This window comes from Acanthaster planci, linkage group LG02 (assembly GCF_054643075.1).
Source record: "Acanthaster planci isolate LZ-2023a linkage group LG02, COTS_SCS, whole genome shotgun sequence".
Lineage (NCBI taxonomy): Eukaryota > Metazoa > Echinodermata > Asteroidea > Valvatida > Acanthasteridae > Acanthaster > Acanthaster planci.
Genome location: NC_141778.1, coordinates 18,038,460 through 18,058,978, shown reverse-complemented (window position 1 = coordinate 18,058,978; position 20,519 = coordinate 18,038,460). Strand labels below are relative to the sequence as shown.

Sequence of the window (20,519 nt, the reverse complement as noted above, 5' to 3'; positions counted from 1 at the left end):
TCATGGATGTATTCCATTTTATATAAAGACCTGTGATAATAATGCCCCAGGGGCCTACTCGTCTAATTAATTGCGACAAGATTCGGTGACCTTCTGTACCGTATGTCCAAAGTACTACGCTTACAAGAATATAAAGGGTTATAAAAGGTTGTTTTTGGACCAATTTCTTGTGACTTAGTTTCCGACCATAGACCTCGAACTGATGCGGTTTCACCATAGGCAGAGGTTGGCCTTTCCCAACCCCCAAGAAAATTATTTCAGATTTTCAAAACATCCACCGAACACTTTCTGGTTCTTGAACCGTGCATACCTGTCAAAACTGTGCACGATTGCACAGTTGGACTGCAATCCCTATATTACAGAAAAAAACTGGCTATTTGGGAGGATATTATCTGCCCTCTATCTTGATCCATATCCCCCACACTTTGTCACACTACTTAGTGCTCTGAAGGTCATAGTTGCATCATCATCTCTTTTTTTTGTCTTTTTAATGTAACGCAGCGACAAATTTGTTCGCAGTAGCGCGCCCACTCGGAAGTCCTGACTTCTTTCGTTTGTTTAGTCCCTCGTGATCCGTTTCGGCTGATTGTGGGGATCAAGTGATTGGTCGTTAGCCTGATCTTGACCTTTTGACGGCTCACCATGAGCAAAATGATGATGCAATAGGTTTGAGCGTCGTTGACGACGTCACGAGCGCGTTCGTTTTCCTGCAGCTGTGACAATGTGTGGGGATTGGAAACAGTATTCGCCTCGATCAGAAGTACCCCCTCATCGGTTGCAACATTGAAAAGAGCCGCGTCGGTTGCAGGTGTTCAATTTGTTGGTAGCGATACCGTGACGCGTGCGTTTCCTAGTCGTTCGTGATCCAGCGAAGTTCAGTTCTGACCAAAGGAGCCTCCGTTGCTAAGAAAATAGCGCCCTCTCTTAGACCAGTTCGAGGCCCATGGAATGCCTGATACTGCTGCGAACGAAATTTCTTTGTCTACCCATTGAGCACGTTTTTGCATCTAAAATTCAAGACTTGGAGTTGTTTGTACATTCCAAGATCTGAGCCTTTTTTGGGGGGGGAAGGGGGGTCCGGTTTGCCAAACAGAGGGGGCATAAAGGGAAGTATCCGAGGCAAAATCATGGGAACAGGATGGAGGGTTATTGCCTTTTTTACATGAAGGTAATTTTCCACAAAATTCACACACCCACTGTGTGATACACATGTACTTTATTTTCTCTGTTTATATGGGAAAACTTCATTTACACCGACACACCACAATTATCTTTCCCTTTTTCATGTGAAATCTGTTACTATGGTGCATCCAGGTCAATGACTATGAGAAAAATCAACGTTCAATCCTAACAGTATCTTCACGTCCAAACAGTCCACTGCTTAAATTCATCACTATTGTGACTATTGAGTGACTATTGGGTGACCATTAAGACAACAGCTGCATAAAGCAATAGGGCTCAGAATTACTGTAAATCGCAAATAGTTCACATCATTATGCCATGTAAAAACCATTCCAGGGAAGGTTTTCTCAACCAAGTATTCACGTCTGGCTGTGGTTTCAGCTCCATGATAAGTCACAAGTTGAGGCCATAAGTGCAGCTACACTGTATTGCAAAGGAACAGGGAATATTGAGCACTGAAGCTAAATTCAGCAGATATTGTCAATGTGTCTCGGCAGTAAAGGGTGGAAAATGACTCTGGGCCCGAGGTGAAGTCAGAGCCACAGCTCTTATTAGCAGATTACTGCTCTCTTGTCCTGACTGTAACGCTGGGGCTCATCTTCCCCGCTGTGTCACTCTTGGATCATTTATAAGCATCTCCACATGAGAGATTTATCAACTGGCCTGCTATGTGCTGGAATTTTCATCGTTGCTGGTTGAACTCCGTCCAAAAATTCTGCTGATGAGGGGTCTGAAAAGCAGAAAATAAATACAACAAATTCATTCAAAACTGGCTTTTGATCAAACAAATCGAGTTGCGAGTTTCCACATAACCTTTAAACAAACATTGCACAAAGGAAATCAAGAGTAACTGTCAATGTTTTCATCCACGTCTTGTTTTTAACCACTTGCTGCCGGGGACTTCTATTCGAGCACCATGGGTTTATACGCAGAGCCGGGGTGCCCGAAATGGAACAAAAGAGCTGGTCCGTGTAACAAAAGACTGTACTCGGAACAAAAGACCTGCTGCTGGGAATTGCTAATCCAGCCGCATTTGAAAAGACGCCACGCCCATTCACTGGGGACAAAGGAAATTACGGAACACCTCACAATGCTGGGCTCTCTTTACAGGGCGGCAGGAAGGTTATCTGTCAGCTCAGAGTAGACACCAAACAGTCATTTGTGTGGGTGTAAATGTCCATTAAATGAAATGATGAATTTTGGAAGAATTTTGAAAACTTAAAATCTTGAAAATCACCCGTATGTGTGCACTACATTTTTAAAAGCATCAAGTGGTTAAGGATGTTAAATTAAGTGGTGTGTTTTGAATTGAATTCCTTTTGACCTTTGACAGCCAAATTTTCATTTTCTTTAGTCATTAATTTCTTGGCAAGAATGTTCGTAAGACACTTGTATCTCTTTTAAAGTATTTTTGAAGGGTGACCATCCAACGTACTAACAAATGAACTGAAATAACATTTCACAAACTTCAGTTCCACAGGAGTTTCATTTCCCTGAGGGCTTTACTGGTCCCTTCTAGTACAGAGATTCTTTGCAAAACTGAAGGCAGTACTCACTTGTGTTCCAAGCCTTTGGCTAATTCGTAGGCACCTCTGTCCTTCTGCTCCTCTGGGGAACAAGAAAGCATGTTGAAGGTAAGCATAAATATAAGTATAAGAAATAGATGTTATCAGTGTTGTACTATCTGCTCCCTTTGGTGTGATTTTGTGTTTTAAAGGGTTGCTGCAATCAATTTATCTTTATACAAACCTTCAAAATACACCTCTGTGTCTCAGTTAACCCCTTCTCAACTTTTGTTCCAGTATTTCAAAGGTTTTTTGCCACCTTTTTGGCTTTTGTGTTAATTTAGTATTTCCATATTCGTAAGTAAAGCTGTGATACCATCCCAGGGAGAAAACCTGAATGTTACATTCGTTTGTACACAACAAATCCTCAATTTGGGGGACTTTGCTGGACTCAATTTTCTCTCCTTTGCTAATTGATTTTTGTTTAAGTGCATAGCAATAAGTGAGCACCAACGCTTTTCTCAGAAATGTTTCCAGTAAGTAAATTCTGGGTTCACAATTTTAATAGAAAAGCCTGCACAATGAACTATGTTTTCAGTGGATGCTATCACAGCAACAGCGCCCTCAGTTGTTCAGGGAGGCATGGATACTTCAAAGTGTTTTAAAAAAGAGTTTTCAGTGCATTTAACCAAATGGGAGTGTAAAGAAGTGATCAAACATTACAGAAAAGTATAAAAAATGCAGAAAATTATGTCTAAAAAAATTTCATTGCACCTACCCTATCAAAAAAAAGAGAATGCACCCAAAATTTCTAAGAAAGGGAACAAAGGAATGTATTTCTGCTCCCTTTAAACCCTGCCCCCTTCTACGCCAACGACAAAAAACCTTATCAATTTCACAGCTGTTTCATACTTCAGGCAAATGTGGAAGTAAAGTAAATTTGACGTTGATACACTTGCAGCAACATTCACTTGAGTTGAGATGTGAAATGTCTGATCTGACATCATAGATTCACATCTGTGTTTGTGCCAACTATGAACCAGCTTTAGGAGTGTGTTAAAAACCCATGTTCAGTCGACTTTATCTCCCAGTGTCGTTTCAGTACAGAGAATGTCCCGTTGGGTGATAGCACAGTGTTGTACTTGCTGGATTGACCAAAGGTATGTAAAAAAACACATACCTTTTAGTTTTGCGATGAGTTGCTCCGTTAACACATCCTGTAGCGGTCTGAGAGGATTCTGCTTCTCCTCAATCAGACGCTGCTTGGCTATTGCCTGAGATTTGGTAAGTCCCACCCACTCAGCCTCTTCTTTCTGTGGTGATACATTAATGTTCGTAAGTTTGAGATTAAAACAAAAATATTCACTTCTTATCGAAGTGAATAGTCTTACATGTACACTATAGTCTTACAATAGTCTTACATGTACACGGGATGTCGTGTATGCTGCATCGCAGCACACGCACTGCATCTACACCCACTGCGACATCCTGACTGCTACTGCGTACCCATTCATGGACAGTCCAATTTCTGACTTTTCCCAATAACCACGTGACCACAATAACCACAGAAAGTGATATGTCATTAGAAAACCCAAGTGAAAACAGAACCGACATGTCACGGCGAACACAATCGGCAAAAAGACAAGATTTGCTACACAAAGATACACGTACAGTTTAAGCGGCTAATTTTATCTATCGGTAGAAAGAAACCTTTAGGTAACAAAATACTACATGGAGTGTCTAAATGTTGATTAGTTGTGTCCTAAACAACACCATGAGACTAAATAAAAAGTGGGAAATAATCACTACAATGTCACCTCAGCAAAGCCACGCGGCTGCGGCTCACTGTGGTGAGCACGTGTTTGTGATCGCTCTGCATGGACGGTCCAGTGCGTGTCTGCACTCTGTGTGATCGCTAAACTAGTGGTGTCCAGGATGGCTGGCTGATCGCAATCGCAGCGTGGCGGCCTTGTGATGCGGTTTCATATGTGATGATTTCCAAAGAATCTAATTTTCCAAGGTCAAGAGTGCTGTAACCACAATCATTTCACATGCTGTATATGGTTCTCGGGGCCGAAAATCGTGAGCGTTATATCCAGAAAAGCGTTGTAAACGGGAGCGCTATAACCACATAAAATGTACACAGTAAATGGGGGTGCAGTTGGGGAAATGAAAATAGAGTGGCTATCGATAAGAACGTTATATAAGGGAGCGCCATAATGGGAATTTACTGTAATGTAAATGACAACATCACAATTACATCTCAAACAAAAACTTTGTAAGACCAACTTGGGTAAAAACTGAGCAGTTCACATTTCAAGGCTGATGCGATGGGATATCTGAAACAACTTGCTTACTCACTGGTATGACAAAATCCTTGTATCGCTTGTAGATTTTTTCCCTCTTTTCCGGGTCATTCGGGTACACCTTCTCTTTCTCTGCCAGTCTAAGCAGCATGTGTCTCTTGAGGGTCATACCCAACATTGAATTCAGTACCTCTGGGGGAGTCTAGATACCAGATGCAAAACATTAAAAAAAAATGTCTGACAATGCTCAGGTTTTCCAAATTTCCATTTCCAACAGATTTTTCATATTGCAAAACTGGTGTTTGTAATAGATGGGTATAAAACACTTCTTCCAGCTGTTAAAGATAGAGCTCATTTCAAGGTGAAAACCAATTGAAAGGAATTATGAATCTGGCTCTCTTAGATCCTCAAGAACAGAGTTGGGGTTTCTATCGAAGAATGCAGGTGAACAAAAATTCTGAGGCAAAAATGCTAGATAATTACAAACTAGCTCTCTGTGTAGCCTTTGGTACCAAATCTGGGGCAAGCTATTGAGAATGAGGCCAGATGAAACGGATAGCAGAGTCCGTCCTGTCCATGCACTTTTTACCAAGATAACCCAATTCAAAGCCACAAATTCCTGTGTGTTAGGCTGTACCTAAATCACCTGTTGTGTGGCTATTGCTTAGCTTTTGACATAGACATGCTAAGACATATATAACTAGCCAGGGACCATAATGTCCATTTCAGAAAGCTGCTTGCTGGGCACAGTTCATTGAAAGCCTCCGACAGTTCCACGTCTTTGAAATACCAAGCTGACTGATTGTTCCCGCAGAAGTGTATCAGCTATACCAATGAAGATCAAGACCACATCACAACAAAACAGAACCCATGTACCTACAGGAGGTAACCAAGATTGTAAAAGTGAAACCCATGCACCTATAGGGGGTGCCGTGAGTTCTCCTTTTATCTCATGCCAACACCATTCCCTAAAGCCTTGGCACCATACCTTGAGAATGTAGAAGTCGAAGCCATAGACCTCATCAATGAGGTCCAGCGTTCTCAGGGTGACAGTGATGGTGAAAGTGCGGTCCAAGATCTCGCTGTAAAATTCCTTCTTCAGCAAAAAGGGCTTCCAACATTTCTTAATCCTAAGTGAAAAAAAAAAGATTAAAAGGAAATGTTAATAGCATACTGCCAATTCTAATAACTCTCGCAAAAACTTTGATGAAATTGTTTTTGCAGGACCAACCACAAGCACCAGGTGAAAATTGACAAAGGAATGTTTCTGTTACAATTTGGTTCATTTGAAGAGCTTGTAATCAGAATACAGACTGGAGGTCTTGTGATCTGGCCTTTGGGTCTCAACTACAGCACTGGCATGGCAGGGCATTTATACCTGACTCCCTTGGTTATGTTGGACTTGCGGAAGCCGTACACGTATCCCTCTCCACTCCACAGACCCAGTTGGCTGTCCTTGGGGTGGACAACCTTCAGTGGTACCCTGTTGTTGCGTACTCTCTCCCCTGTCACTGGGTGTTTCCTCCAGTCACCTGAAAAAATACAACCAAGGTGCATTTGCTGGCTGAATTGTAATAAACCATCAAATCTGGCACTATCCTATTTTTGCAAATCAAATTCCTAAGTTTAACTTATGGGGATTTTACAACAATTTTTCACTAGTAAGTTCTTAGGTTTCAAAAAGTGGTAAATCCTGCATTTTTTTTGCCATCAATGCTAAATTTCTGATGTTTCATGATAGGGGTATTGATCAAACGTCACATTTTACAAAGTCCCTGATTGTATACACATGGTTTCCTGTTAGGGCTAGCACAAACTGACCAATACATTGCTATCTTCAGTGTGAAGCAGCTGTTACATAAGCATTTGCATTCTCTTACTTCCGGGATCATTCCAGTAAAGTGCTGGAGGCTTTGCACCTGGTTGTTTTTTCCATTTGAAATAGGCTGGTGGGAGTCGGGATGCCAATCCTTCACTATAAAAACCCTGTCCAAAAATGAGAACAAAATGATAATCGGAATCTATTGTTACAATAGTTTAAGGAATAAAAAAATTGAGAGCAGTGCTTCATACTTTGGAAATTCATGAAAATTAGCTTAAGCCAATCAAGCCCCAACGTCCATGACGTTGTGAAAAAGCAGACATCATATCATAATCACAGAGTACAGCAACACTTTTTATTACAGATAAAAAAGTAACCATTCTTTCAAACCAGAAATGATTTTGTTAACAAGGGGGAATTTAATTCTTTAAATTGGTAGGCCCTATAAGAAAATAATGCAGGACCAGATCATTGCAAAATATATCATTTTGTAAATTTTCTTGTCAATCGAATATTTTGAAATATGAGTCTGGAACAAAGTTTCTTAGGAAATACTTCAAAATTGCACTAAAATCTCCACAGACTCTGTACACACCAACAAACAATGACAAAGTGGAGTCTGGACAGCTGGATTGTTTCTGCTCTGAGCGGAACAAAAGAGGGCTTTTTTTTTACAGAAATGGTAGGGCCTAGATTTTCTTTTTAAAATGTTTAAGCCATCCAAAATTAGGAAAAATCCAAAACTAGGAAAACGACAGTACTAGTAATGGGCCCAAGTATTGAAGTATCAGTACTTAGGCCGTCATGTGTCGGAAATAAATGCATAACGGTGTATTGGCACGCATAAATGATCGGGATCAGGTCAACTTGGACCCAAACCAACTCGGACCCATTCCAACTCAGACCCAGGACTAACTCGGACCCACGCCAACTTGGACCCAATACTAACTCGGACCCACGACCATCTCGGACCCACAACCAACTCGGACCCACGTCAACTCGGACCCACGCCAACTTGGGCACATCTCGAGTCAACTCGGACCCACTGCGTCTTATGGGTTATGGTTGCACTACACCAAAGGGGTCCAGATAACTCGACCATTTGCCAACTCGACTTCGGACAACTCGAGGTCGAGTTGTCTTAAAGGTCGAGTTGTCTTAACTGTCGAGTTGTCCAAAGTCGAGTTGGCAAACGGTCGAGTTGTCTGACATCCACACCAAATATGAGCCTGTAGACCGAAATAGCGCCGACTCTTGAACCTCGCGAAGAGGCCTTCATTTTTTTTGCTGGAAATTCAAGATTATGGCCAGATCGATCACTTTTCATTTCAATTTTATGAACTTTTTTAATTTGCCTTTTTCCGAAGATACCCCCCTAATAGTAAAACTATCATCCCTCGAGATTATGGCTCCTCTTATTGTAAAATACCGTGGGATAAAAAAATATTAATAATGAGCTCGCGAGCAAACACACAATGCTTCAAAACCATCTCCAAGTTTAAGACAATAGAAAATATTCCACATTTTTATTTACCTAATGATTTGATTTGGGTTGGACTCAGGGTGGGTCCGAGTTGGTCGTAGGTCCTAGTTAGTATTGGGTCCGAGTTGGTTGTGGGTCCGAGTTGGTCGTGAGTCCGGGTTAGTATTGGGTCCGAGTTGGCATGGGTCCGAGTTGGTCGTGGGTCCGAGTTGGCATGGGTCCGAGTTGGTTTGGGTCCGAGATGACTCGAAACCAAATGATCTTGTACGCCATGAGCCGTTTTCAAATACTCAACTTCGGCTCCGTCCCAGGCTTCAACTGTTGTTAAAATAGCTGCTTTTGAAGCTGTAAGCGCAGTAATTAGTCTGATAGTGCCACAAAACATAAAATAAGATGTAAGAGAGCCAAAAATTACAGTAATCCAATTTAATTTAATCGCTTCAGGCCCACAATCGGGGATTGGTATTTGGAACGAAGCCTGAGACAGAGGCATCCAGTATCAAATTACTTCAGACATGTTAGAACCGCAATGCAACCTTTTTGGCTTACCGGCCTTTTCTTTTTGTCGAATATTATTTTCTCTGGTTTAGGTGCCTTTTCCAGATTTTTAGCAATAACGTTCAGTTTGTTGGAGATGTTTGCAGTTACTGACCGCACTGACGCCATTTTCATTCACAAAGCGTTAAATAAATGACATGGCGTAAAAGGAGATTAGGACATCTAATACAAAAAAAGACACGACGAGGGCATCCGATTATCCCTTTACGGGATATGTTTTACAATGTACAGAAAACTCTGTGTGGCTCATGTTAAAGCTACTGCCATTAGCTAATTAAAGTCTAATGTTTTCATAAATACATTCTTTGTATAATTGACAACCTATTAATATACTCAGTTCCGATGATATTTTGTGCAAAATTGAATAAACAATATAACAATGTTTCCAATATACTTTAAAATTAGCTAAACACGTAGAAACAAAATAAAAATGAATTAACCTTTTAGCCAATCAGATCAATGATCGAATAAAAGCACGAGAATCGTATCCGGACGACACTATCAACAACTGAACTAGAGCTTGAGCGAGTGGAGGATTGTGAGATTCGTTTGAAACTTTTCTCTGGCGAATTCAAGATGTTTACCAACAGCAAAGATGTTTACAGCAAAACCTATTCTCAATTTAGATTGGCATAGTTGCAGTGTTTGTGGCCAAACCCCCAAAACAGCCACTGACGGCGGGAAGAGCCAAGAGCTTCATATCATTCCTGTCGAACTCTTGCGCGCAGACCCTACCTGCATGACCTGACAAGTAAGTAGGCTTAGGTTCAGTATTCTGAAAGAAAATCTGTAAACTAAGGCCTAAACGCTTTCATATTTTTCCTACTAAATTTGACTTCCTAAGAGATAATCTCGATTTCTGTCAATGCGGGGAACAATAAGTGATATATGTGTGCCTCCCCCTGAACCCCAGAGTATAGGACATGCGTAGCCCATGATTCTTCCTGGAACAGGTTTAACATTGTTTCAAAATAAGGGTAAAGTTGATGATATATTTTTGACACCCCTCGAAAGTTGCAGTTGCCTGATGTGGAATTCTCCCTTCTCCTATTTTTGTACTGTCAGATGTGCAAGGGACTTATTACTGAACATGCTGAAGGACATTTCAAGGTGTAAAAATGTTAAGACGGAACTTTTTATAAAATTCAAACATTTTGCCCAATCTTGGCCACAAAGGACTTAAGTCTATTCATTATGGACCATGTGTCATGTACATGTATTTGCAGAATCATGTCTTACTGGATATATTGATAATTCAAATTATAATATGAAGGTATGATTTCTTGGGATAGGTGCCATAGCATAATGGTTTCAGTGAGATAAATGATTCAAAGTCACGGTCAGCTGTTTAGTCACATACAGTAGAGGGCAAAACTTCCGAGGGTGCATACTTTTTACTTCTGTTAGGTATAAGTACTCCAAGTTTTTACAAACTTTATAAGTTCAGAAGCTGATACTTTGATGACTGGAAGGAATGTATGTTTAATCTTCTTTAGAACTCCAAGCTCCATCTGAAGAGTCCCAGTGGTACTGGTAGCTGTAAGTGACACTTGGATGCCTTTTGTGTAACGCTGGAAACAATGGCTGAGGAGTAAGTGATATAGGAACAATAGAATCTACGTAACATCCGCTCAGATACATAGCAGTTGTAGTCGATCAATTTTAAGGTTGATGGTAGCTTTTGGATAAAACTGTGGAATCTACAGTATCTCTTCTTTGAAGAAATGTGATTCTTTTATCATAACACCATGCAAATCTTTGAGTCATACATAAGAACAACTTTAATGGTGGCCTAGAATGTATCTGAACTTGTGTCTATTGCTTAAAAAGTTTGGATTTTGTTACTTGAATGCCAAGGCAAAACTCAAAGCACTAGACAACTACGTGTACGTGTCCCTTTTTCTGGCATAGTCTGATTCAAATTGCCCTGCATTCCATAGTTGTATCTTTTTCCTTAATGTTGTGAAGATGGTGTTTTTATAATTTATTTTTTCTTAAATGATATTCCGTACTTTTAAACCCATACAGTTATACCTTTGCGTATATATTTATGCAACCTATTCCATTTTTCAGTTTTGTGCATGTTTTTGTGATACATATTTGATGTGTGCTTTTATTGTCATGTGAATGAACACATTTCTGGGTGTTATTTCTGGTCCAACTAGCACTGCAGCTTTGACAATGTGCATTGTAACTTCAAGAAAGTTGCCAAATTGGTTTGGTTTAAAGTTGACACCTAACCACAAAACAGGGCTCTTATCTCCATGAGGCCATAGCATTGTGATTTTAACCCTTTCAGATTTCCTAGACATGGTTAAAATCCAATGTGCAAGCCTATTTGATTTTTATTGTCACGTGTAAGCTAAGTGTCACAGTGACATATCTCTGCACATTTGGAGAGCTTCGAAGAATGCCATCAGACATCGGTTCATATTGGCCTCCAACATGCCAATAAATAAGAAATATATTGCTTTCTAACTTCATTTCAGCCGCGGTGCATTTCGGACCGGCTTCCGCCGGGCAGAACTCCTCCGTGTGCAGAAGGAGATTGAAAACATTAAGAAAAGATCCCAGAAAGAGGTGGGGCTTACCAAAGAACAGCTGAAGGAGGCAGAAGAGAGCAAACAACATGTGATTATCAGGTACCAAGCTGTAAAAAGACAGAACCAAGTGACTGTTTCACTGGGTTTGATTCCTGGATGGAAGAAAAAAAGAGTCCTAAAAATAAGCATTTTCTGCACTGAACAGTTTAGAGACTGATACTTGTAATGTGAATCAAGGTAATTTTGGCACGAGCTAGGGCTCTGTACTTCTGTTGGGCTATTTTGGTTCTAGTATGGTTTAGTTTTCTCTGTTCAATCAAAGTCGAAGAGGTGATTAAAGTCTGGCCCTTTTGATTTCTGCTCGCAATTGATTAATATTTGATAACTAATGATTTAACCTCTAAGTTCAACAAGCAAAGGAGATGGATAGTATGGAAGGTACTGCAATGGAAAAAGTACTTTGATAACACATGCACTTTTCAATAACTTCAGGGAGCATCTCTAAACTCAGCAATTGTAACTTCCCTTTGGAATATTACCTGATTTGTGCACCACATTCCATTAGGAGGATCCTTAATGGAGTGAAAGTGTTCACATGTTTTGACTTACACCCTCACCAGCGTTGTAGTTGAGTCCATCTCAAGTCTGTTTGCAAGTCTTGGCACAAGTCCTTTCACAAGACCAATCATGAATGTGAGTAGGGTGAGCAATGATGAAGGCATGCTTTGGTTTGCTCACAGTTCATTGAATGGCTGGGTTACTTGGCTTGAGACTTGATGACTTACGATGGAATTGCAGAGACTTGTGATGATGGACTTTACTACGACACTGTCCCCTTTACCAATTCTTGATATTAATATCTTTAAAAAAGAGTGAAAAAAAGAAAGAAAATCCCCAAACTAAAAGGCTTGCATTGTGCAGGTAGTAAATGTGAATTTGTAATGAAAATCCTTGGTGCCAGTTAAAGTTGAGTTTGTAACCTAGAATGTTACTAATTGTTTTTGTTCTTTGTTTTTGTTTGTTTGTTGCTTTAATTTGCAGCATTAACCATTGGTGGCTTTTTTTTATCTTTTACTTTTTGTATGCATGCATGCCTCACCTGCAGCAACAAGGTCAAGAATGTGTATGTAGTATCAACTCAATCCTTGTGTGATCTGTTTGTTTCAAATTAATGTCTGTTCCACTTGAGGTCTACTGTCATAAAAAAAGTGACAGCAGTGCTTGAAAGTGCTGCTCCCTCACCCTCTCAAGGCTCTGGTCAAACCCAGACCTTTTGACAACTTTGAAAGAGTTTTGACAACTCTGAATGAGTTTTGACAACTTTGAATGAGTTTTGACAACTTTGAATGAGTTTTGACAACTTTGAATGAGTTTTGACAACTTTGAATGAGTTTTGACAATTTTGATGCTGAAGAGTCTATAGCTGTGATTCAGTTTGGAGGTTTAATGCCTGTTGATTTATCTAGGGGGTGGGAGAGGAAAACACCTGCCATTTGGTATCTGCACGTAGTGGACCTTTGGCGGATTCATCAGTGTGTTATTGATAAATTGCCATGGATTGCTAATCATAACTAAAGACTATAACCAATGCATGGGACAGTTTTGTAGTTGAGTCTATCACCTGTCCCTTCTTAAGTCTGGGCACAAGTCTTTTCACAAACTCATGTAAGGTGATGAACCAGACGAGAGACTGCCTTGGCTGCAGTTCATTTGAATAGCTTGTGACTCAGCTTAAGACTTGTACATGTGATGGATTTGTAATGGACATGCAGGGACTTGTGATGAACTCAAATGCAGCAATTAAATGCACGCTCTTGCCTAATAGTTTGCTAGGCTGTGCTGGCACTAACATCTTTTTCCAAATGAATGAAACTAGTTTTACCCCTGAAATTAAAACAGAAATCTGCAGTTATAACAGCTGAGGGTATCTTCAATTGAATTTAAAATTTAAAGAACCCTGACTTCAGTTATTTTCCATTTTCCCATCAATACAGTCCTTTCTGTATTTGAAATACACTAATGATTCATAAATAATTTGTTTTCAATTTAGAGAACTGGCTCTAGATTTTGGCAAGAAAGGCATGCCATACGTTCGGAAGACAGAGCCTCATTTTGAGGAATCTTTCATCAGTAAGCCTGTGCCAGTACAAAAGCAAGTGAGTTTGTGCACATTCACTTGAAAGTTGGTTGCTTGTACGTAAATGTGAATACATGTATATGTGTAAAACAGTGCAACACACATTGCATCCTTTATTAAATCTTGTAGGAGTACATATATTTCACATAACTACCAATTTCAGCCCCATGTACACTTTACATTGTTGATATTGATGGAGTCATTGACATGTGCAAAGGTATGATTCACCTTTAGTTAAGATAGAAGGCTTCATTAAGGGAATAAATATGTGCTTGGGCTGGTCTTAAACATGTGTTTAAGACCGGTTCAGGAGAACATGATTTAAGACCAGCCGAACACATATTCATTCCCATTTGCAAATACTTTTTTATTTGGAGAGTCAAAAGAGGTCAACGTATGATGGATGTTAATACACAGTCACATTACGGGTTTTGACCAATAGGAATAGAAAAACTGTTCCAGGTATTTATGAATTCCCTTTAATTAACATCGTCCCAGTAATTCATTCTTTTTTAAAAATTTTTTTAGGAACCAGGAAGTCTACCCCCTTACAATGCCTTGGATAAAGAATACACTATTCCACCAGAAGGAAAGACAAAGAAATTTCCCTACAGCAAGGAAGAAACTATTACAACTGAGGGTAAGTTTGGCCTGAAATAAATAAATATAACTTGTCTTACATTTTGGCTGGGGAGCTTCTTGGTGAACACACACAAATTGCTGTAAACCAGTGGTACGTCTGGAATGATAGTTGCTGGGCTGTAGGAACCAGGGAGAATAAAAATGCTACAAAACTCGTTTTTGGGAGAGAACTTTGACATTAATTGCAGTGAGATCTTGAATGTGTTTTCCCTTTTTCCTTCACCACAGTCATTCGAAATGAACAACCCATTTTGTGCTACTCGTTAATCTTCCTTCCTTCAGAAATGCATATTCCCCACGTGCAGACCCTTGGTGTTGTCCCATCGCGAAGCACCAAGGAGATCGAGACTCTGCAGTTCAGGATGCAAGGCAAGCCAGCCATGGCTAAGCCAGACTCAGAGATCAAAGCCATTGAGCAGGTCAGTGGAGTTGTAGTCATTGTAGACTTACCTGTTGTGCTTCTCCTTTGAACCTTTATTACTTTTCATTTAAAGGAGAGTATAATTAGAATAAAATTGTTTTATTTTGTCCGAGCCCAGAATATGGGGGATTTCTGGGTTCTTTACATATTTCCTGTGATTTGGAATCCTGATTTTTCATCCGACGTCCACATTTGAGACAAAGAAAGTACTTTTTGTCAGGAAATTCTGTTTTACTGTAGAACTGTTTATTTTGTAAGTTGTCTTTCCCAGAACTTTCTGTTTCAATTTTTTTCTTTCTCCTTCAACCCACAGAGAGTACTGAAACCCTATTTCTTTATTTTTTAAGAGTTTTCAATTTTTGAAAGCTTTTTGTTTAATTCCAGGATTGATCATTTCTTACCCTTATTTTTGAGAGCACATTACATATGGCTCCGTGTGTAAACGAGTGCACCTGTAATGTTGATATTTTCACTAAGATTGTTGATGTTAAGATCACACATTAATGTGAAGGTTTGTCTGTGGTTTAGTATTTGGTACATGTAAATTTACAGTGTCATGTGGTCATCTTTGCGAATGTTCTATAGAAGATGCTGTGGTGAGGCGATTTAATATGTGCCCTGGCACTGTCTAGATTAGGAGTTAGTCTGATTCAAGAATTAACAGCATACAGCAATACAATTGTATTGATACTATTAACTTCCAGGCCAATCTAGACACCTACCAAGAGCCGACCCTTTCCGTCACTGCCAGATCTGAATCAGCTGCTGACTCTGCCAAACTGAAGCCAGCCGAGGGCGACCTAGCCCAACAGCTGGCAGGGAAGCCATCCAAGCCTGCCATTGTTGCGATGGCGGGCACTTTGGCCCCCGTGAAGTTCTCCCAGAGGGCCAAGCCGCCTGCCAGACCCACATCGGGGGCCAAGACGCCCGACGCCCCAAGAAGAAAGATTAAAAGTAAGGGGATTGAAGCGGAAGTCTCAAAAACTCGTAACACTTGAAAAATGTAATTCAACGATGGAGGACATTTCTCTGCAATGCATGTTATAATGTAGGGTACACCCATATATATCACAGAGACAGGGTCTCATTTTTTTAAAACTGTGTATTTAAAACTCAATGCGACAAAAAAAATCACAGTTTTGGGGGTCCAGCAGACTCATAAAGAACAACAACAGCTGCCCTCAATGACGATGGTTGAACAGATGATGACTTGGCTTAATAATCCAGCCTGGGAAACAAGGTTTGGAAAGTCATTTTCAATATTAGTCGGATGGCAAGAATCATGTTTATTTTGGTTAAGTGTGTTTTCAGTTACACATAAGCCAAAATTTGACACAAATATCCTCCATCGTTGTGAGAAATGTTTGCCTTTGAATGCTGCCTTTGGCTGAAATTCACATAGCCACCAAGCAGAAAACATTACTTAGCAGAGTTTAGTGCTGAGCAAAGAGTGTGGAATGCCAGTCTGAAGGGAAACATTTTGCATGGTAATTTGGCTGGTAACCCATTCTTGCTAATCACCTGTCATCTGTACCTAGTAGCTCCATGGCCGCCTAGTTGAATTCAAGTCTGAAAAGTTTTGGCTTTGGCTAGCCATAGTGTATTTGTGTATTGGAAATACATTCTAACAGCTAGGTGGTGACTTCCATAGACTTGCTTGTTATTGCCATCCATAGCCATAGCCATCTGGATGTAGCCCACATTACCAGATTTAAATCTCTGAATCTTATCAACTTTGGACAGAACAAGTCAAGAGCAGCAAGAAGAGCTCCAAGAAGGCCCGCTCGGAGATGACAACCCCCTGGGATGACCTGGACTCTGAAGACTCGCCTACTTACCTGAGTGACGATAGCGAAGACCTCAGCAGGAGCAGGTCTGGTTCCAAAACCTCGTACCACAGGAAAGCAAGGTCCATGCGGCATGGGTCGGCAGGGTCCAGTGGCTCTCATAAGTCGGCAAGTGAACTGCTGGCAGAGGCTCAGGACATTGTTGGACCCGATAGCTTACCAGTCTTCAAGTATGTAAAAAAATCATCATTCCGTAAAAAGCATATTCTGAAATTGTGCCAAGTGTATGCACTAAAATGAAACTTGTCATAATTTTTGCCTTGAAAAATCTTTATTGCAGGGGAAGTTTAAGTTGTAAGAAAATCTAAGGCATATTTCTGCTCGTTGGCTTAAGTTTCAACTTGCTTTTACAGACCGCAATTAGGACAATAGAACTAGTCATAAGAAACTATCTTTTCATTTAATTCAGCAGTATTTATTTGCGACCATGCTGTATTGGCATACCCCTTATACTTATGATATACTGACTGACCAACCACTGTCAGTGCATCGTACTCATTGACTTTTCAGAACAGGTTTGCCAAACACCTACAGGATGTCTGCCTGTCTCGGGCATTTTTGTTGTTTGCCATCTATGTTCATGAAACCAGGGCAGACAGGCCTTTATGACTTTAACTGCTGTTCGGTCAGATGTGTTTTCATTAGATTGACTGACTGAACCATTGCAGTAAATTACAGCCTGAAGAAGTTCAGGTGTGAGGTGTAAGAACTAATTGTAGAGAAAAAATAGAGTTTTCTAACTTTGCATCTTTGACCTGCTTTTGATGGCCTCTCATTTGCACCTTCTCATCAACCATTGCCCTTCTGTTTCCCCTCCCCCCCTCGTGATTGACAGGAGGAGACAACAAGCCAAGCAGGAGAAAGCTTTCGAGAAGAGAGGCTCCAAATTAAAGGTGGCAGAGACAGAGAAGGAGGACACGCCCAAGGAGCGATCGGTGGATGACATCATATCCTCCCTCAAAGCAGCCAGGGAGACAGGGTTAGTCTTGGTTTTTTCCTTTGCTGTTGTAGTCAATATGTTTTAGATTTCAAAAACAGGAGTAAATGAATATGACCAAGTAAAAAAATAAAATACTTCCTTGTCCCCCATCTCTAATTAAAAAAAAGAAAAAGTTTTTCCTTAGATTTGAAATGTAGATTTGACTTTGACTTTTTTTGACTTTTAGTTTTGACTTTCTCTCACAGCATATGGAACTATAAATGTCAGTCGTAAACCGTCGTAAACCTGTTAAATGCGGTTAAAGTTTTTTCATCTTCAAACAAAAATATCAGCAATAGCCTATGTAATAAAGAATAAAGGAAAAAAAGCCCCCACCCCATTTAAAAGAACATACCAAGACAAACCTTGGTTTGCTTTACACGGCCTACTGAACTGAGGGAATGAATGATGAACCTATATTTCAGCGAGTGTCTCACTGCCCGACAAATGGCCCCATTATACTTGAACATTGTGATCATACAAGAGATCAAAATGTGCTTATTAATTACTGGAACACTAATCAACTTTTTTTTCCTACTTACAGAGGAGTAAAATCAGAAGCCGACATCAAGATCCAGCAGATAATGCAGCGGGTCCTGTCACGCACAGCGGCAGTGCTGGAAACAGAGCAACAGGTCCCAGAAGGGATGGAGCAAGAGGAGGGGGAGGAGGAGCTAGACGGTGCCGAGGGGGAGGCTGACGTCAGTGAACAAGACAGCAAAACTGGTATTTGTCTGAAGTGAATTTTTTAAAATCTTTTTTGCTTAAGATTAACTTTTTTTTCAGGACTTTCAGAAATCGGATGTCGCAAGGGAAAAAGAGATCTCTTAAAAGTAGGATACATTTTCTACAGTGTGCAAAACTGTTATTGACCAAAAATTTTGGAGTCTGTTCAGACTTGATACCATTATGAATGAATAATTTAAGCTTGGCTTGTTTAACCTTAAAATGTGGCCTTTGATGGTACATTGGTGAAGTCTGATTGTAGAGATGAATGTTGGCTTTTTTCTAAAGATATTAAAGACAGTGTGCCAGTCATCACAGTCCTAGAGAGTACCAGCCAGGCATCTTTTGGGATGTCGGATCAGGATGCTGTCTCTGTCAAAGTGGAAGATGCCAGCAAAATTCAAGTAGGTGGTCGTAATTGATTTCTGAAACATTAACAAAGATCTCTGAAGAGAGTCGAGATACACCTTTCATCTCTTCACAGATTGGTTTCATTGCCCAACTGCCATTTTACTTTCCGTTTCTTAACTGATTCCTCTGAAATGTCATTTCCTACAGTGACTGACTCCGAGATTATACATTCCTTCACCTCTTTCTTCAAGTTTCTTCAGACTGAATTGTAGCATGTTAATTATGTACAGTTTTTGAGGAACCTTTATTTTTAGTCTGTGAAATTAACTGAAGATGTAAAGCATGATAGAGTGTCTGATATGTTTGAAAAGGTTTTTGTGAAATACCTAAAGCAATTTTAAATTGTTAATACTCTGATTTTCCCCAGGCTAGCACCGAGTCCCTTCCCAAAGCAGATGCTGACAGACTCGCGACGTCCGACTCGAGGATCACGCAAGATGCAGTAGGGGCAGAGCAAGCCACCGACGGACACAAGGAAGTCGGCTTCAAGCCGTCTGTGGTGTTCCAAGAGGAACCCACAGAGATCAAGTGGGAGGAAGAGATGGACCTACAGCAGGCTTGGATGGTAAGAGGACAACTCCAGACAGCATCTATGAAGATGATTTGCTTCCAAAACGTGTTGGGCAAATAAGCATGACTCTGAATGTAGCGATAAAAGATTATCCTATTTTGAACTCACTTCTGTAAAGCAGATTTTCTACCTTTCACTGGGTTTGCGGAATGCTTTTTGGTCAGCAATGAAGAGGGATGCAGCATAGCAAACTAATTTGCATTACTTCCATTATTGTATTTGGCATTTGCTTACAGAAAGTGAGCTTAGAGTCTTATAAATCAATTAGGGCTGTGCTGAAAATTCAGATATTGGATTAAGCATTCAATATTTGAAGTTCCTTTTTAGAATTGAATATGGAGGCTGTGCGTGGTGGCCATCTTGCAAAAGCAGTTCTTCTGTTCTACAGGGAATCCGCCTTTGTGCATACCCTGTGGAACAAAAGCACCGGCCTGTAAGATGACAGCAGTGAAAGCCCTCTACACAGAGGCAAAATGCTTGTTTTTGATAACAAAACTGCACTCCACAACCATCAAAGGCAATTTGGCAGGGAATTGAACTTGAGACCAACAGTAGGCAAGTCCAGTGCCTGACCCTCTTTTTTACCCTTCCTAGGACCTGCAAGTGCCTCTGGATGTCACCTATGAGGAGATCATGAATGTCGAGGGGGAACCTCAGCCCTTGGTTCCCAGGAGAGATGTCAGGGAAACTGCCAGGGACCCTGGGGCCAGGCCCACTGTCCAGAGCTCCTCGGTGTCCTTCCTCTCCAGCTGTGCACCTCAGGAGAAAGTGCCAAGGGAGGAGGTAATTACAGACCAGTCCTCTAGTTGAGTACTTCGCAAGTACTTCATTTATATTCTCATCACAGATACTGTAACAAGTACTGTAACTACTAAACGTGGGCATTGACATTGATCAAAGGTTGGAAATTAAAGAGATATCTCCTCCCCCTAACTTTTGAAAGTGGGGGATATGATATTGATTAATTGTTCCCCACCCCTCTCTCTTGTTGCTGCATAGGAAATGAAGGCTTAGATTTTACAGCTTGTAATAGCTGAGTTAAATGCCTCCCAATTTAAAAACCAAGCCCAAATGATGATTGTAGTGTCCACGGAGCATCTAGAATCCAAAATTTTCTGGGGCCCCTATGAGGTTGGCCCCAAATTCCATGTTGTTAACTGCTCGCTCTGAGCATTGCGTTCACGTAGGTTTGCTCTAGGTACTGTTATGGACCTTTACTGTCGTCCGAGCAGTTTATTATTACTCGTGGGCTTTCTCTCGGGGATAGCACCGATCCGTCATTTGATAGCGTGGCGACAGTGCTCATCCCGCATAAAGTCGAGTGTAAATGTACATGCCAATATTACTAAACACTATTTCAGTAAGAGAGAGACGCAGGAAACGTCT

The 20,519-nt window shown here is 40.6% G+C and overlaps 2 protein-coding genes across 4 annotated transcripts in view; one reads left to right on the top strand and one right to left on the bottom strand.

The window, feature by feature from the left end:
* Positions 1–1,199: 1,199 nt before the first annotated feature.
* On the bottom strand, positions 1,200–9,005 carry mrpl28 (mitochondrial ribosomal protein L28). The gene is made up of 8 exons (XM_022243377.2): positions 8,848–9,005; positions 6,874–6,979; positions 6,372–6,525; positions 5,982–6,123; positions 5,049–5,195; positions 3,868–4,000; positions 2,739–2,790; positions 1,200–1,912 (listed from the first exon to the last, which is right to left on the bottom strand). The coding sequence occupies exons 1-8, from the start codon at positions 8,968–8,970 to the stop codon at positions 1,849–1,851; spliced, it is 921 nt and encodes a 306-aa protein (XP_022099069.1). The 5' UTR covers positions 8,971–9,005; the 3' UTR covers positions 1,200–1,848.
* Positions 9,006–9,342: 337 nt separating this feature from the next.
* LOC110983798 (uncharacterized) overlaps positions 9,343–20,519 on the top strand; it is a 41,201-nt gene continuing 30,024 nt past the window's right edge. For 2 of the 3 annotated variants that reach the window (XM_022243363.2, XM_022243361.2), the window contains exons 1-14: positions 9,343–9,607; positions 10,353–10,447; positions 11,346–11,498; positions 12,505–12,522; positions 13,450–13,555; positions 14,065–14,176; positions 14,461–14,597; positions 15,304–15,553; positions 16,343–16,616; positions 17,282–17,425; positions 17,970–18,151; positions 18,440–18,555; positions 18,930–19,127; positions 19,728–19,916. In XM_022243363.2, the coding sequence (XP_022099055.2) occupies positions 10,437–10,447; positions 11,346–11,498; positions 12,505–12,522; positions 13,450–13,555; positions 14,065–14,176; positions 14,461–14,597; positions 15,304–15,553; positions 16,343–16,616; positions 17,282–17,425; positions 17,970–18,151; positions 18,440–18,555; positions 18,930–19,127; positions 19,728–19,916 (1,890 nt within the window). In that variant the 5' untranslated portion in view covers positions 9,343–9,607; positions 10,353–10,436. The remainder of the gene's footprint in view (positions 9,608–10,352; positions 10,448–11,345; positions 11,499–12,504; positions 12,523–13,449; positions 13,556–14,064; positions 14,177–14,460; positions 14,598–15,303; positions 15,554–16,342; positions 16,617–17,281; positions 17,426–17,969; positions 18,152–18,439; positions 18,556–18,929; positions 19,128–19,727; positions 19,917–20,519) is intronic. The other variant, XM_022243362.2, reaches the window with a different exon arrangement.